At 42.4% G+C, this 16773-nt stretch overlaps 1 protein-coding gene across 3 annotated transcripts in view; it reads left to right on the top strand.

The window, feature by feature from the left end:
* Positions 1 to 16773, top strand: part of LOC134357994 (oxysterol-binding protein-related protein 10-like) — a 178974-nt gene that overhangs the window by 92516 nt on the left and 69685 nt on the right. For all 3 annotated transcript variants that reach the window (XR_010020769.1, XM_063069844.1, XM_063069843.1), the window contains exon 6: positions 8369 to 8526. Coding sequence is in view for 2 of the 3 variants with exons in the window: in XM_063069844.1 (XP_062925914.1) it covers positions 8369 to 8526 (158 nt within the window). In the remaining variant the exon portion in view is untranslated. The remainder of the gene's footprint in view (positions 1 to 8368; positions 8527 to 16773) is intronic.

Raw genomic sequence — 16773 nt, 5'->3', positions numbered from 1 at the left:
GAGGATGAATTGAATGTGTAGGTAGTTGTTAATGAATATGATATAGTTGGGATCACAGAGACATGGCTCCAGGGTGACCAAGGATGGGAGCTCAACATCCAGGGATATTTGATATTCAGTAGGGATAGACGGAAAGAAAAGGGGGTGGGGTGGCGTTGCTGGTTAGAGAGGAGATTAACGCAATAGAAAGGAAGGACGTTAGCCTGGAGGATGTGGAATCGATATGGGTAGAGCTGCATAACACTAAAGGGCAGAAAATGCTGGTGGGAGTCATGTACAGGCCACCTAACAGTAGTAATGAGGTTGGGGATGGCATTAAACAGGAAATTAGAAATGCGTGCAATAAAGGAACAGCAGTTATAATGGGTGACTTCAACCTACATATGGACTGGGTGAACCAAATTGGTAAGGGTGCTGAGGAAGAGAATTTCTTGGAATGTATGCAGGATGGTTTTCTGAACCAACATGTGGAGGAACCAACTAGAGAGCAGGCCATTCTAGATTGGGTATTGAGCAATGAGGAAGGGTTAGTTAGCAATCTTGTTGTGCGAGGCCCCTTGGGTAAGAGTGACCATAATATGGTGGAATTCTTCATTAAGATGGAGAGTGAGATAGTTAATTCAGAAACAAAGGTTCTGAACTGAAAGAAAGGTAACTTTGAAGGTATGAGACGTGAATTAGCTAAGATAGACTGGCAAATGGTACTTAAAGGGTTGACGGTGGATATGCAATGGCAAGCATTTAAAGATCACATGGATGATCTACAACAATTGTTCATCCCGGTTTGGCAAAAGAATAAACCAGGGAAGGTAGTGCACCCGTGGCTGACAAGGGAAATTAGGAATAGTATCAATTCCAAAGAAGAAACATACAAGTTAGCCAGAAAAAGCGGCACACCTGAGGACTGGGAGAAATTCAGAGTCCAGCAGAGGAGGACAAAGGGCTTAAATAGGAAAGGGAAAAAAGATTATGAGAGAAAGCTGACAGGGAACGTAAAAACTGACTGTAAAAGCTTTTATAGATATGTGAAAAGAAAAAGATTGGTTAAGACAAAGGTAGGTCCCTTACAGTCAGAAACAGGTGAATTGATAATGGGGAACAAGGACATGGCAGACCAATTGAATAACTACTTTGGTTCTGTCTTCACTAAGGAGGACATAAATAATCTTCTGGAAATAGTAGGGGACCGAGGGTCTAGTGAGATGGAGGAACTGAGGGAAATACACGTTAGTAGGGAAGTGGTGTTAGGTAAATTGAAGGGATTAAAGACAGATAAATCCCCAGGGCCAGATGGTCTGCATCCCAGAGTGCTTAAGGAAGTAGCCCAAGAAATAGTGGATGCATTAGTGTTAATTTTTCAAAACTCTTTAGATTCTGGATTAGTTCCTGAGGATTGGAGGGTGGCTAATGTAACCCCGCTTTTTAAAAAAGGAGGGAGCGAGAAACCGGGGAATTATAGACTGGTTAGCCTGACATCGGTGGTGGGGAAAATGCTAGAGTAGGTTATCAAAGATGTGATAACAGCACATTTGGAAAGCGGTGAAATGATCGGACAAAGTCAGCATGGATTTGTGAAAGGAAAATCATGTTTGACGAAATCTTATAGAATTTTTTGAGGATGTAACTAGTAGATTGGATAGGGGAGAACCAGTGGATGTGGTATATTTGGATTTTCAAAAGGCTTTTGACAAGGTCCCACACAGGAGATTAGTGTGCAGACTTAAAGCACACGGTATTGGGGGTATGATACTGATGTGGATAGAGAATTGGTTGGCAGACAGGAAGCAAAGAGTGGGAATAAATGGGACCTTTTCAGAATGGCAGGCAGTGACTAGTGGGGTACCGCAAGGCTCAGTGCTGTGACCCCAGTTGTTTACAATATATATCAATGATTTAGACGAGGGAATTAAATGCAGCATCTCCAAGTTTGCGTGATGTTGGCATGGATGGCATAATGTAAGTCATGATAAATTTCACATCAGTGTTTGCTTCTGTTAAGAGATACCAACAGAGATATGAGAAATGGTCCATCTTTCCAGGATCTGGACATTAAGTTTTTCTGGTTGGAAAGCAGAATGCTGCAGCAGTGCAGCTTGGTCCTGCAGATGTTGAGCATGGGGCCCATTCTCTCACCTGAAGAACTCAGCTTGGCCTCTGTGTGTGCAAATACACGTGTCATGTGCATAGTGCTGCTCACCAGCTGATGTTGGAATGACTGTCATTCCCACAGGATAAATATTTCCCATTAGTGTAACTTTGGAGGAAGTTTCTTTGAAATGTTGATGAGGCATCACAGTAATGTACCCTTTTTAGGCAGTGGTCTTCACAGAGATGGGCTTTATTATCGACTATTGTATGATATCATGACTTGCATGTTGTCAAGGTACAAATATAAAATGGAGACAATTTGCTGTGGGCAGCTAAGCCAGCATTTACTGCCCATCCCTAGTCGCCCTTAAGAGGGTGGTGGTGAGCTGTCTTCTTGAATCGCTGCAGTCCCTGAGGTGTAGGTACACCCACAATGCTGTTAGGGAGGGAATTCCATGATTTTGACCCAATGACAATGAACAAACAGCGATAGTTTCAAATTCAGGATGGTGAGTGACTTGGAGGGGGATTTCCAAGTCGCGGTGTTCCCAGGTATCTGCTGTTCTCGTCCTTCTAGATGGTAGTGGTCGTGGGTCTGGAAGGTGCTGCCTTAGGAACTTTGGTGTGTTGTTGCAGTGCATCTTGTAGATAGTACACACTGCTGCAACTGTTTGTCGATGGTGGAGGATGCTTGTAGTAGGGGTACCAATCAAGTGGGCTGCCTTCTGCTGGATGGTGTCAAGCTTCTTGAGTGTTGATGGAGCTGTAGGTGAGTATTCCATTACACTCCTGACCTGAGCCTTGTAGATGGTGGACAGGCTTTGGGTAGTCAGGAGGTGAGTTAAATGCCACAGGATTCCTAGCCTTTGACCTGCTCTGGTAGCCACAGTGCTTATATGGCTAGGCTGGTTCAGTTTCCTGTCAATGGTAATCCCCAGGATGTTGATAGTAGGGGATTCAGTGATGCTGATACCACTGAATGCTAAGGGACCGTGGTTAGAGCCTCTCTTGTTGGAGATGTTCATTGCCTGGCACTTGCATGGCTTGAGTGTTACTTGCCACTTGTCAGCCCAAGCCTGGATATTGTCCAGGTCCTGCTGTATTTGGGTATGAACTGCTTCACTATCTGAGGAGTAACGAATGGTGCAGAACATTGTGCAGTCATCTGCGAACATCCCCACTTCTGACTTTGTGACGGAAGGAAGGCCATTGATGAAGTAGCTGAAGGTTGTTGGTCCTTGGACACTTCCCTGAGAAACTCTTGCAGTGATGTTCTGAGGATGAGATGATTGTCCTCCAACCATCACAACCATCTTCCTGTTACCTTTTGACTCATACTATGGAATATGTTTCACCAGTTTTTCCAGTGTTTCAGGATATTATCCCAAAAGTGTAAAGAAGTTCATCCCCCTTTCCTTCCATCCTTTTGCTGGTTATAGTAAATCTTTAATCTCTAAGCACCAACTGTGTTAATGCAGGAAAATAATTTTGTATGCTGCTTTGATCTTTTAATTTTCTCTGCTCCAAGAATAATCTCTGCTTCTGCAATCTTAACACAACCAAATTCCTTTATCCTGACAAATTTTAGTCAATCTCCAATTTACTCTCTCTGCCATTTTCCTAAGTACAGACACCCGAATTGGAAATAGTACGTCATCTTTGATGTAACTTAAGATTTAACAGGATGTTTTTGTGCCTTTATTTCCAAAGCTAAGAGCTGAGCTGCATTATTAATATGGCCTGCTTCCTTAAAAGATTTGCATTCCTACATCTTGGGTGTCTCTTTTATCCCTTTGACTCAGAAATCTATAATGAAGATTGTTTCTCTGTATGTTTCTCGCAGTTACTAACTTCAAAATTAATATCAACATTAAATCATGCTTGTTATGTCTGGCTGTTTCTTCAGTGTTTGTATCCTCTTGAACTTAGCTACTATCCACTGACAGTTTTGACATTTTTATATCATACATAATTTTATGCTCTCATTCCTTATCCAAATCTGTATCATGTATATCAAACAAGGAATGCCATGACCTGAATCACTGGAAGATTTTCTCTCCTGTCAGTAAAACATTCATCGTTATTCAGTGACTATATTCAGTTAATTTTGTGTCTGAGTATTTGTCATTTCTCCTGAATACCATATGATTCTCTCCTCAAATTTGTTATGAAATACTTAGCAAATGCCTTTTGAAAGTCCTCCATTGCCCATATCAGTGCATTTAACTAAACCAGTTAAGAAAAATACAGTTTACCTAAAGCTATCTTGACTGTTTGTTCTGTCCATGTAATTTTATCTTTGACAGTGGTCTCTAGATAGTTTTAGCTTTATTGAGTTTACACTGACTGGTTTATGGGTTTAAAGTTTATTCCTTTTTTTTGTTGCCTTCAAGTTTTCTGCCACTTCGTTTGATGATGACATAGAGCTGCTTTTATATTTACTTTCCTCGTGTCTTCATATTCACTCTTTAGCTTCCCTTAGCAATCTGATTCTAGCCTGGTAGATTGGATGATTTATTAACTTGCTGCTAGCTCTTCTTTTCAATCTATTATGAATTTTTCTAGTAGCTTTTATTCCACTCCTAGATTAATTTTATTTTCCGTACAAGTAAATGCATATTACTTAGTCAATAACAGAAAACAGACTGCTGTGAGAATAAGAACTCAGTGGGACAGGCAGATTCTATGGATGCAAAGGGAAGGTTGACAATCCAGGTTGAGATCCTCATTCAGTGCCAGAGCCCTGCACTACACATTTCCTTCCCTTACTCATTCAGTATCCTTCTTTAGACTTGTGCCTCAGTGAAAATTTGTTTTTATCTCTGATCAGCTCCAGTATTATTTTAACTATCTTGTTACTTTAATTGTGTTAGTTCTTTGTTAATTTTATTTTACTATTAGGAAGCATAAAAAAGGGCAACTAAGATTTAAGTAAGGTCATGTTTGACAAATCTTACTGAATTTTTTGATGAGGTTACTAAGAAAGTTGACGAGGGTAAAACGGTGGATGTTGTCTATATGGACTTCAGTAAGACCTTTGACAAGGTTCCACACGGAAGGTTAGTTAGGAAGGTTCAATCGTTAGGCATTAATATGGAAGTAGTAAAATGGATTCAGCAGTGGCTAGATGGGAGCCGCCAGAGGGTAGTGGTGGATAACTGTGTGTCAGGTTGGAGGACGGTGTGTAGCGGTGTGCCTCAGGGATCTGTACTGGGTCCAATGTTGTTTGTAATATATATTAATGATCAGGATGATGGGGTGGTAAGTTGGATTAGTAAGCATGCAGATGATACTAAGATAGGTGGAGTTGTGGATGATGAGGTAGGTTTTCAAAACTTGCAGAGAGATTTAGGACAGTTAGAAGAGTGGGCTGAAAGATGGCAGATGGAGTTTAATGCTGAAAAATGGTAGAACTAATCAAAATAGGACATGCATGGTAAATGGTAGGGCATTAAAGAATGCCTTAGAACAGAGGGATCTAAGAATAATGGGGTATAGTTCCCTGAAGATTGAATCTCATGTGGATAGGTGGTGAAGAAAACTTTTGGTTTGCTGGCATTTAATCAGAGCATTGTGTATAGGAGTTGGGATGTAATGTTGAATTTGTATAAGGCATTGGTAAGGCCAAATCTGGAATATCGTGTACAGTTCTGGTCACCGAATTATAGGAAAGATGTCAATAAAATTGAGAGAGTACAGAGGAGGTTTACTAAAATGTTGCCTGGGTTTCATCTCCTAAGTTACAGAGAAAGGTTGAACAAGTTGGGTCTTTATTCTTTGGAGTGTAGAAGGTTGAGGGGGGACTTGATAGATGTGTTTAAAATTATGAGGGGGATTGATAGAGTTGATGTGGTTAGACTTTTTCCATTGAGAGTGGGGAAGATTGAAACAAGAGGGCATGGGTTGAGAATTAGAGGACAAAAGTTTAGGGGTAACATGAGGGGTAACTTCTTTACTCAGAGAGTGGTAGCTGTGTGGAATGAGCTTCCAGCAGAAGTGGTTGAAACAGGTTCTATGTTGTCATTTAAAGTTAAATTGGATAGATATATGGACAGGAAAGGAATGGAGGGTTATGGGCTGAGTGCAGGTCGGTGGGAATAGGATAGGGTAAGAGTTTGGCACGGACTAGAAGGGCCGAGATGGCCTGTTTCCGTGCTGTAATTGTTATATGGTTATATGGTTATAAGTGATATATAGCGGACCTTGTGGTACAATATGCTTATGTGGACAATGAAAGTAAAGATTTCACATGGGCAAACAAGTTTAAGAGTTTAGGGGTGTGAAGGACTAATTTGGGAGAGATGGTAATAAGGATATCTTTTTATAGAGTGAACAACATAGCATTATCTGTGAAATATGATTAAGGTCACAGAATATGGGAAAAGTTTGTAATCTGGAGGGATAAAAAGCACAAATGAGATCTAGCATCAATTCAGTAAACCTATTTTAATCTTGAAAACTGGATCAAATTATTAATAGTGTGCCTTTTCCAAGCTATATCTTCAGATGAAGGGCCAGTTTTAAATGGTTCCTAAGTATCTTTTATAAATTCCCTGTTGATTATGACCCATATAGCAAAGTTACATAATTTCAAATTCTTAAAAAAATTGTTTAATGTAGGAATTCACAGAATCATAGAGTCATTTGAACTATTATGTCTGGATAATGCTTGGAAAAAATCTTATCTGGTTAGTCACAGTTTTGGATGACGGAACAAGATGAAGATAGGTGGAGGGGCAGGTAGTGTTGTAGGAGCAGGGAATCTGCAGAGGGACTTAGATTGGGAGAATGGGCAAAGAAGTGGCAGATGGAACATAGTGTAGGGAAATGTATGGTCATGCACTTTGGTAGAAATAAAAAAGGTGTAGACTATTTTCTAAATGGGGAGAAATTTCAATAATCTGAAGTACAAAGGGACTCGGAGTCCTTACGCAGGATTCCCTACAGGTTAACTTGCAAGTTGAATGGGTGGTAAGGAAGGCAATTGCAATGCTAGCATTTATTTCAAGAGGATGAAAATATAAGAGCAAGGATGTAATGCTAAGGCTTGATATGGCATTGGTGAGATCACACTTGGAGTATTGTGAGCAGTTTTGGGCCCCTTATATAAGAAAGTAAGTGCTGGCCTTAGAAAACGTCCAGAGGAGGTCCATGCAGATGGTTCCAGGAACGAAAGGGTTAATGTACGAGGTGCATTTGATGGCTCTGGGCCTGTACATGCTGGAGTTTAGAAGATTGAGGGGTATCTCATCGAAACCTATCAAATATTGAAAGGCCTAGATAAATAGGATGTGGAGTGGATGTTTCCTATAGTGGGTGAGTCTAGGATCATAGAGCACAGAATGGATGATGTCCATTTAGAACAGAGATGAGGAGGACTTTCTTTAGCCAGGGGCTCACTCTGTGAATTTCATTGCAACGAACAGTTGTGGAGGGCAGTAAATGGGTATATTTAAAGTAGAGATTGATATTTATTGATTAGTCAGGGCGTTAAATGTTATACAGAGAAGGCAGGAGAATGGGGTTAAGAGAGGTAATAAATAGGCCAGGATGGAATGGCAGGGTGGACTCGATGGGCCAAATGGCTTAATTCTGCTCCTACTGTATGTTTTATGGTTCCCTTTACCTTGTAAATGTTTTAAATACAAATTTTGTTCCATTATGAAAGTTCTTATGGAATATTGCTCAGTTGCCCTTTCAGTGGGTGCATTACAGATCTAGATTGACTGTTGTCTAAATAAATCTTTATTGATTTAAATAAACTACCTAAATGAACTCACTGATCATACACAAATGCAGACTTCTTTTTTGTCCCTTATCAGCAGCTGTAGGTCCAGTGGTCCAATACAAGATTAAAGTTTTACCAATTTTTTAAAGATAATTTTGTGGGAAATGGTAATCATGACTATACATGACATACTATTCTGCCTTGTCTTACTTTGAAATGTGGATGCTGTCAGCAATTATTCATTTTCCCCATCAGGATACTTGACATGTCACATGAATTACTTTTTCTGTGCTCTTGACAGGACTTTCAAAGCCATGTTTTAATTCTTGCCTTACAAGGTCATGTTGATCCCATCTAAGGCAATGACTGTTAAAGCTAGAACTTAAAATGTTTCTGGTAATGCTGTAGAATAGCATTCAAAATAATATATGCAGCTTATTAGTTGTCATGCCTTAAAGATTCTTACATAAATTTTGATTATTGAGGTGCTCCTTTTAATGTAGATGATGCAGAATGTGGAGTTAGTAATATTCTACTGCTGGTTTACTCCAGATAGTATATCAGGATGGCAAGGACCAAGGTCACGTTCAGCTGAGCAACTGAAGAATGGAAACGTGTGCTCTTCACCTTCTTTGCCTTCAACAAACGTAAACATTGTGTGGTCTGGAACACCTAATCAGGTCAACCAAGCACTCCAGCAGTCCTCTGAGGTAAGCAGAATGAGGATTCTTTTTTTAATGTAAGAATTTAAAGAAAGGGTTTCGGTACTCTATAGTTTGAATTTAAACCAGGTTCTTTATTTTTTAATTTAAGATCAATTACATTGCTGAATGCTTAGAGTTATGCTTGCAAGAGAGGAACAGGTCCTTTGACCTACCAATCTACATCGCTCCGACTCACCAATCTACATCGCTCCGACTCTGTATATTGGAGGAAGCTGAAAAGGGGAACTGATAGAGGAATACAAAATTATTCCTCAATATTCAACAAACTGATGAATGAAGTTGCTGATAATGCTATTTAAGTGGTATTCATTTATACAATTCAATTTGTATTTTGAAAAGATCACCAAATCCAGACCTCATCACAGCCTGTAGTTTAAACATGGACTGAAGAACTGAATTCCAGAGACTGCTTTCCCCATGAAAACAGCATTTGACTGTATGTAATGTCAAGGAGGCCTCAAGATCATGATGAAACACTCCAATAGTTGATGTTATGTCTGAGTGTATAGCTCCAGGACTTTTCTGCATGAGTTCCTCAGTTTAGAAAAGAGATTAACTTTTCTTCAGTCTTTTGCTAAAAGACCCATTTTCATCATAAGATTAGAATTGTGGTGATTACACAGTATTCAATTACATTAATTACATCTGGAATTTTAGCAAATGAAGCAATTTAAGCCTCCATATCAGAAGTTCCAACCTGGGATCCACAGAGCCCTCAGTTAATGATAGGGATCCATGGTATAAAAAGCTTGGGAACCCCTGCTCCATATACAATGGCAGATGGTATTTAATGCAGATAATTGCACAGTGATTCACTTTCGGAATTTTAACCAGGGCAGGACCTACAGTGAATGCCAGGGCCCTGGGAAGTAGTGTAAAGCTACTAGAGTACAAACGCAGAATTCACTGTAAGTTGTGACACAGGTAGATGGTGAAGAAAGCGTATGGCATGCTTGCCTTTATTGGATGGGACGCTGAGTACAAGGGGTATTGTGTCATGTTACAGCTCTACAAGATATTGATGAGACGGCACTTGGAATATTGGGTGCATTTCTGGTTGCCGTATTATAGGAAGCATATGACTGAACTAAAGAGGATGCGGAAAAGATTCATGAGTATGTTGCCAGGACTGGAGGGTTTGAATTATAAGGAGATACTGTATAGGCTGTGATTGCTTTCCCTGCAGTGGCAGAGGCTAAGAGGTAACTTTATAGAGATTGGAAAAAATCTTGAGCAGGGAAGAAGAGATGGATGGTCGCAGTCTTTTTCCCAGGGCAAGGAAGTCTCAAACTAGTGGGTATGGGTTTAAGGTGTCTGATGTATGAATGGTCCGTGAACACTACCTCACTATCTTGCTCCCCTTTTCCAATATTTATTTATTCTACCCTCTATTCACTTTTGTATTGCACTGTACTGCTGCTGCAAAACAACAAACTTCACAACATATGTCAGTGGTAATAAACCTGATTCTGATTCTGAGAAGGAAAGTTTTAAAGGGGATCTGAGGGGCACGTTTTTCACACAATGGTCATGTGTATATGGAAAGAGGTCCTGAGGAAGTCAAGTCAAAATTGAGTTCATTATCATGTGCACAGGTGCATGTACTAGAGGCAAAAAAAACCCAAAATGGTGGAAGTAAGTCCAGTTACAGTATACAGCATTTAGAAGACTTTTGGATAGATTAAGAGGGATATGTTACCTTTTCAAATAAATCAATCAAATTGCTGAAGCAGGTTCTCTCCTTGATAAAGCCATGTGGCTTCCTCTCATTAATCACAAACAAGAAAATCTGCAGATGCTGGAAATCCGAGCAACACACACAAAATGCTGGAGGTTATTTCTTCAGTGGTTTGAACAAGCGCGTGGAGGTCGGCCAGTGAGAACAGCGGGAGGAGTTTAAAAGCAAGTACAGTTGAAAAGGTGACTTTTATTTCTTCAACGGTTTGAACGGAGCATGACTGCCCAAGAGTGTGGAGGTCGGCCAGTGAGAACAGCGGGGAGAGTTTAAAAGGAAGGACAGATTTACAGACTGGGCATCGGAGAAGCAGGTGACAGAGTAGTGGGAGACAGAGTAGGAAGGCTTTGGCTCAATGGGGCTTAGGTGATAAGCGGTCGAGGCCAGGTAGGTTATCTGTTTAAAATAAAGACAGAGAGTACGTGTGTGAGGCCGGTTTTCTGTGCTTGGTGTCAGATGTGGGAGGTCCTGGAGACTCCCGGATGACCACATCTGCACCAGGTGCGTTGAGCTGCAGCTCCTTAGGGACCGCGTTGGGGAACTGGAGCTGCAGCTCGCTGACCTTCGTCTGGTCAGGGAGAGTGAGGAGGTGATAGTGAAGAGCTGTAGGCAGGTAGTCACCCCGGGACCACAGGAGACAGAGAAGTGGGTAACAGTCAGGAGAGGGAAGGGCAAGAAGCAGGTACTAGAGAGTACCCCAGAGGCTGTCCCCCTTAACAATAAGTATTCCTGCTTGAGTACTGTTGGGGGGAACGGCCTACCTGGGGGAAGCAACAGTGGTCGTGCCTCTGGCACAGAGTCTGGCCCTGTGGCTCAGAAGGGTAGAGAAAGGAGGAGGATGGCAGCAGTGATAGGGAACTGTATAGTTAGGGGTCAGATCGGTGATTCTGTGGACGCAGGAAAGAAACGCGGATGGTAGCTTGCCTCTCAGGTGCCAGGGTCTGGGATGTTTTTGGTCGAGTCCATGATACCTTGAAGTGGGAAGAAGAACAGCCAGAGGTCGTGGTACATATTGGTACCAATGACATAGGTAGGAAAAGGGAGGAGGTCCTAAAAACAGACTACAGGGAGTTAGGAAAGAAGTTGAGAAGCAGGACCTCAAAGGTAGTAATCTCAGGATTACTGCCTGTGCCACGTGACAGTGAGTATAGGAATAGAATGAGGTGGAGGATTGGCTGAGGGATTGGAGCGGGGGCAGGGATTCAGATTTCTGGATCATTGGGACCTCTTCTGGGGCAGGTGGACCTGCACAAAAAGGACGGGTTGTGCTTGAATCCCAGAGGGACCAATATCCTGGCGGGAAGGTTTGCTAAAGCTATTAGGGAGAGTTTAAACTAGAATTGCTGGGGGGTGGGAACCGAACTGAAGTGACGGAGGAAAGGGAGGTTGGCTCACAAACAGAGAAAACTTGGAGACAGTACAAGAGGGAGGATAGGCAGGCGATAGAGAAGGGACGCGCTCAGACCAGTGGTTTGAGATGTGTCTATTTTAATGTGAGGAGTATCATGAATCAAGCAGATGAGCTTAGACCGTGGATCAGCGCTTGGTGCTATGATGTTGTGGCCATTACAGAGACTTGGATGGTGCAGGGGCAGGAATGACTACGTAAGTGCCAGGCTTTAGATGTTTCAGAAAGGTTAGAGAGGGAGGCAAAAGAGGTGGGGGCGTGGCACTGTTGATCAGAGATAGTGTCACGGCTGCAGAAAAGGAGGAAGTCATGGAGGAGTTGTCTACGGAGTCTCTGTGGGGGGAAGTTAGGAATAGGAAGGGGTCAATAACTACTGGGTGTTTTTTTATAGACCACCCAATAATAACAGGGGTGTTGAGGAGCAGATAGGGAGACAGATTCTGGAAAGGAATAATAATATCAGGGTTGTTGTGGTGGGAGATTTTAATTCCCCAAATATTGATTGGCATCTCCCTAGAGTGAGGGGGTTAGATGGGGTAGAGTTTGTTAGGTGTGTTCAGGAAGGTTTCTTGACACAATATGTAGAGAAGCCTACAAGAGGAGAGGCTGTACTTGATTTGGTATTGGGAAATGAACCTGGTCAGGTGTCAGATCTCTCAGTGGGAGAGCACTTTGGAGATAGTGATCACAATTCTATCTCCTTTACCATAGCATTGGAGAGGGATAGGAACAGACAAGTTAAGGAAACATTTATTTGGAGTAAGGGGAAATATGAGGCTATCAAGCAGGAACTTGGAAGCATAAATTGGAAACAGATGTTCTCAGGGAAACGTACGGAAGAAATGTGGCAAATTTTCAGGAGATATTTGCGTGGGATTCTGAGTAGGTACATTCCAATGAGACATGGAAAGAATGGTAGGGTACAAGATCCGTGGTGTACAAAGGCTGTTGTAAATCTAGTCAAGAAGAAAAGAGCTTACGAGAGGTTCAAAAAACTAGGTAATGAAAGGAATCTAGAAGATTATAAGGCTAGCAGGAAGGAGCTTAAGAATGAAATTAGGAAAGCCAGAAGGGGACATGAGAAGGCATTGCCGTACAGGATTAAGGAAAATCCCAAGGCATTCTACAAGTATGTGAAGAGCAAGAGGATAAGATGTGAGAGAATAGGACCAATCAAGTGTGACAATGGAAAAGTGTGTATGGAACCGGAGGAAATAGTGGAGGTACCTAATGAATACTTTGCTTCAGTATTCATTGCGGAAGAGGATCTTGGCAGTTGTAGGGATGACTTGCAGTGGACTGAAAAGCTTGAGAATGTAGATATTAAGGAAGAGGATGTGCTAGAGCTTTTGGAAAGCTTCAAGTTGGATAAGTCACCGGGACCAGATGGGATGTACCCCAGGCTAATGTGGGAAGCAAGGGAGGAGATTGCTGAGCCTCTGGCAATGATGCTTGCATTATCAAAGAGGACGGGAGAGGTTCCGGAGGATTGGAGGGTTGCGGATGTTGTTCTCTTATTCTAGAAAGGGAGTAGGGATAGCCCAGGATATTATAGACCAATGAGTCTTAGATCAGTGGTTGGTAAGTTGATGGAGAAGATCCTGAGAGGCAGGATTTATGAACATTTGGAGAGGCATAATATGATTCGGAATAGTCAGCATGGCTTTGTCAAAGGCAGGTCATGCACGATGAGCCTGATTGAAATTTTTGAGGATGTGACTAAACACATTTATGAAGGTAGAGCCATAGGTGTAGTGTATATGGATTTTAGCAAGGCATTTAATAAGGTACCCCATGCAAGACTTATTGAGAAAGTAATGAGGCATGGGATCCAAGGGGACCTTGCTTTGTAGATCCAGAACTGGCTTGCCCACAGAAGGCAAAGAGTGGTTATAGACTGGTCATATTCTGCATGGAGGCCGGTGACCAGTGGTGTGCCTCAGGGATCTGTTCTGCGACCCCTACTCTTTGTGTTTTTATAAATGAGCTGGATGAGGAAGTGGAGGGATGAGTTAGTAAATTTGCTGATGACACAAATGTTTGAGGTGTTGTGGATAGTGTGGAGGGCTGTCAGAAGTTACAACGGGACATTGATAGGATCCAAAACTAGGCTGAGAAGTGGCAGATGGAGTTCAACCCAGATAAGTGTGAGGTGGTTCATTTTGTTAGGTCAAATATGATGGCAGAATATAGCATTAATGGCAAGGCTCTTGGCAGTATGGAGGATCAGAGGGATCTTGGGGGCTGAGCCCATAAGACACTCAAAACTGCTATGCAGGTTGACTCTGTGGTTAAGGCAGCATACAGTGCATTGGCCTTCACCAATCGTGGGATTGAGTTTAAGAGCCGAGAGGTAATGTTGCAGCTATATAGGACCCTGGTCAGAGCCCACTTGGAGTACTGTGCTCATTTCTGGTTGCCTCATTGCAGGAAGGATGTGGAAACCATAGAAAGGGTGCAGAGGAGATTTACAAGGATGTTGCCTGGATTGGGGAGCATGCCTTATGAGAATAGGTTGAGTGAACTCGGCCTTTTCTCCTTGGAGTGACAGAGGATGAGAGGTGACCTGATAGAGGTGTACAGGTTTCCCCCGCCATTCAAAGGTAGAGCATTCCTATGAAACGGTTCGTAAGCTGAAATGTCGTAAAGCGAAGAAGCAATTACCATTTATTTATATGGGAAAATTTTGTGAGTGTTCGCAGACCCAAAAATAACCTACCAAATCATGCCAAATAACACATAAAACCTAAAATAGCAGTAACATATAGTAAAAGCAGGAATGATATGATAAATACACAGCCTATATAAAGTAAAAATACTTTTCCACAATCATTACTGAACTGTTCTCTGTAGCGAAAATCTCACGCAAGCGCCGTCGGCAGAAAACCTCACACAAGCGCTGTTGGCAGAAACACTCTCTCCAGTAACCTTTAAGCTATGAAGCTGCCAAATCATACCAAATAACACGTAAAAATACACAGCCAATATAAAGTAGGAATAATGTATATACTGTGTAGTATCACTTACGGGAATTGGGAAGACAGCTTGCCGAGCACACTGATGATGTGTGTTAGGCTGAGCCGTCGCAAGATGGGGTGGTGCAGTGGCCCCCACTCTCCAGGCCGCCGAGTGATACATTGCCGCGAAGAACGCAGCGGTAGCTGGGAGGCATACAGCACATCTTTAAGAAAAAAGCCGAAATAAACAAGCTAATTAATTAGGTGCCGCCCAACACGTAATTGTTGGCCCAGATCAGTGCCGATTTCCAATTGCGTCGTCTCTGATCTGGGCTGACAATTACGTGTGGGGCGGCACCTAATTAATTAGCATGTTTATTTCGGCTTTTTTCTTAAAGATGGTCTGTGTGCCTCCCGGCTACCGTTGCATTCTCCGCGAGTCGGTATCTGTCTGTGGCCTGGGTGTTGGGGTGGTGGGACACTGGGGTGTCATCTCGTCATCGTCTGTTTCCATTAGAGCAGGCGGCTCATCTTCTTCTATCTCTGCCCGCCTCGATGTTGAAGGTCGAGGTTCGTCGTCTGCTGTGGCTGATGTGGAAGGGTTGCTTGACTGCTGAGCCTCACGCATTTTTCTGTCACACAGTTCTTTGTAAGCACTCAAACCATCCTGCAAATATCTCCTATACCGATGTACCCTTTCAAAATTAAAGTCGTACTTTATCATTACTCATTCGGTTTCGATTTTTATCCTTTTTTCTTCCAATTGCATCAGCTCTTCATCTGTTAGTTCTTGGTCATGGGATTGTTAAACCTTTTCAACATCATGTTTATCAGCTTCCACAAGCCAAACTCACATTGTCCTTACTTCATTCAGCATGATCAAAACGCTTAATTATGTCTAGTTTTACGCTAAGTGTAACACCCTTACGAGCTCTTTCAGGCTTTTCCGATACCTTAGAACTCATCTTGAAAACGGCTGCTCACAGGCTCGTGTTTAAGCAATGCTGGCGAAAATCCTGGGGAGAGCGGCTGCTCGGGGCGCGCGCTGCTTTTTTTCCGCAACATTGAAAACACCTTCTGAAAGCGAAAACAGGGTACTAATGTAGGTCTTTCGTAACAGTGAGGTTTCGTAAAGCGAACATTCAAAAGCGGGGGACGCTTGTACAAGATAATGAGAGGCATTGATTGGAGGCTTTTCCCCAGGGCTGAAATGGCTAGCACGAGAGGGCACTTTTTAAGGTGCTTGGAAGTAGGTACAGAGGAGATGTCAGGGGTAAGTTTTTTTCGCAGAGTAGTGAGTGCATGGAACGGGGTGGCGGTGGTGGAGGCGGAAACGATAGGGTCTTTTACGAGACTCCAGGATGGCTACATGGAGCTTAGAAAAATAGAGGGCTATGGGTTAAGCCTAGGTAGTTCGACAAGGGGTGATTGATAAGTTCGTGCCCTCGGGTAGAAGGCGTCAATTTTAGAAAACCTAGCACATTTATTTTTCCTACATTTACACACTTAGTCTAGCGGTCGTGGAGCATACGGATCCCGTCTTTGTAGAAGTCGGCATCTTGGACCTCCAAAAAGTGGTCCACAGCAAGGGTGATTGATAAGTTTGTGGCCTAAGGTAGAAGGAGATGAGTTATACAGCTCTCGTTACATGCACGTGAAGTTCAACTCTTTGAGTGATTATGCAGAAAGTTTGAAGTTAATAACTCATCTCCTTCTACCTTAGGCCACAAACTTATCAATCACCCCTGCTGTGGACCACTTTCTGGAGGTCCAAGGTGCCGACTCCTACAAAGAAGGGATCCGTATGCTCCATGACCGCTGGACTAAGTGTGTAAATGTAGGAGGGGACTATGTTGAAAAATAAATGTGCTAGGTTCTCTAAAATTGACTCCTACCTTAGGCCACGAACTTATCGATCACCCCTCATACAATAGGGACATGTTTGGCACAACTTTGTGGGCCGAAGGGCCTGTATTGTGCTGTATGTTTTCTATGTTTTCTAACTCAACAGGCCAGGCAGCATGTATGGAAAAAAGTATGTGTTGCCCTCTCATTAATCCCTGCCTTTCCAAGTGATCTTCAATTGTCGCCTTCAGTATATTTTTCCAGTATTGTTCCTACCACTGATATTG

The sequence above is a fragment of the Mobula hypostoma genome, chromosome 17 (assembly GCF_963921235.1).
Source record: "Mobula hypostoma chromosome 17, sMobHyp1.1, whole genome shotgun sequence".
NCBI classification, from domain to species: Eukaryota; Metazoa; Chordata; class Chondrichthyes; order Myliobatiformes; family Myliobatidae; genus Mobula; species Mobula hypostoma.
This window is presented reverse-complemented; position numbering and strand designations above follow the sequence as displayed.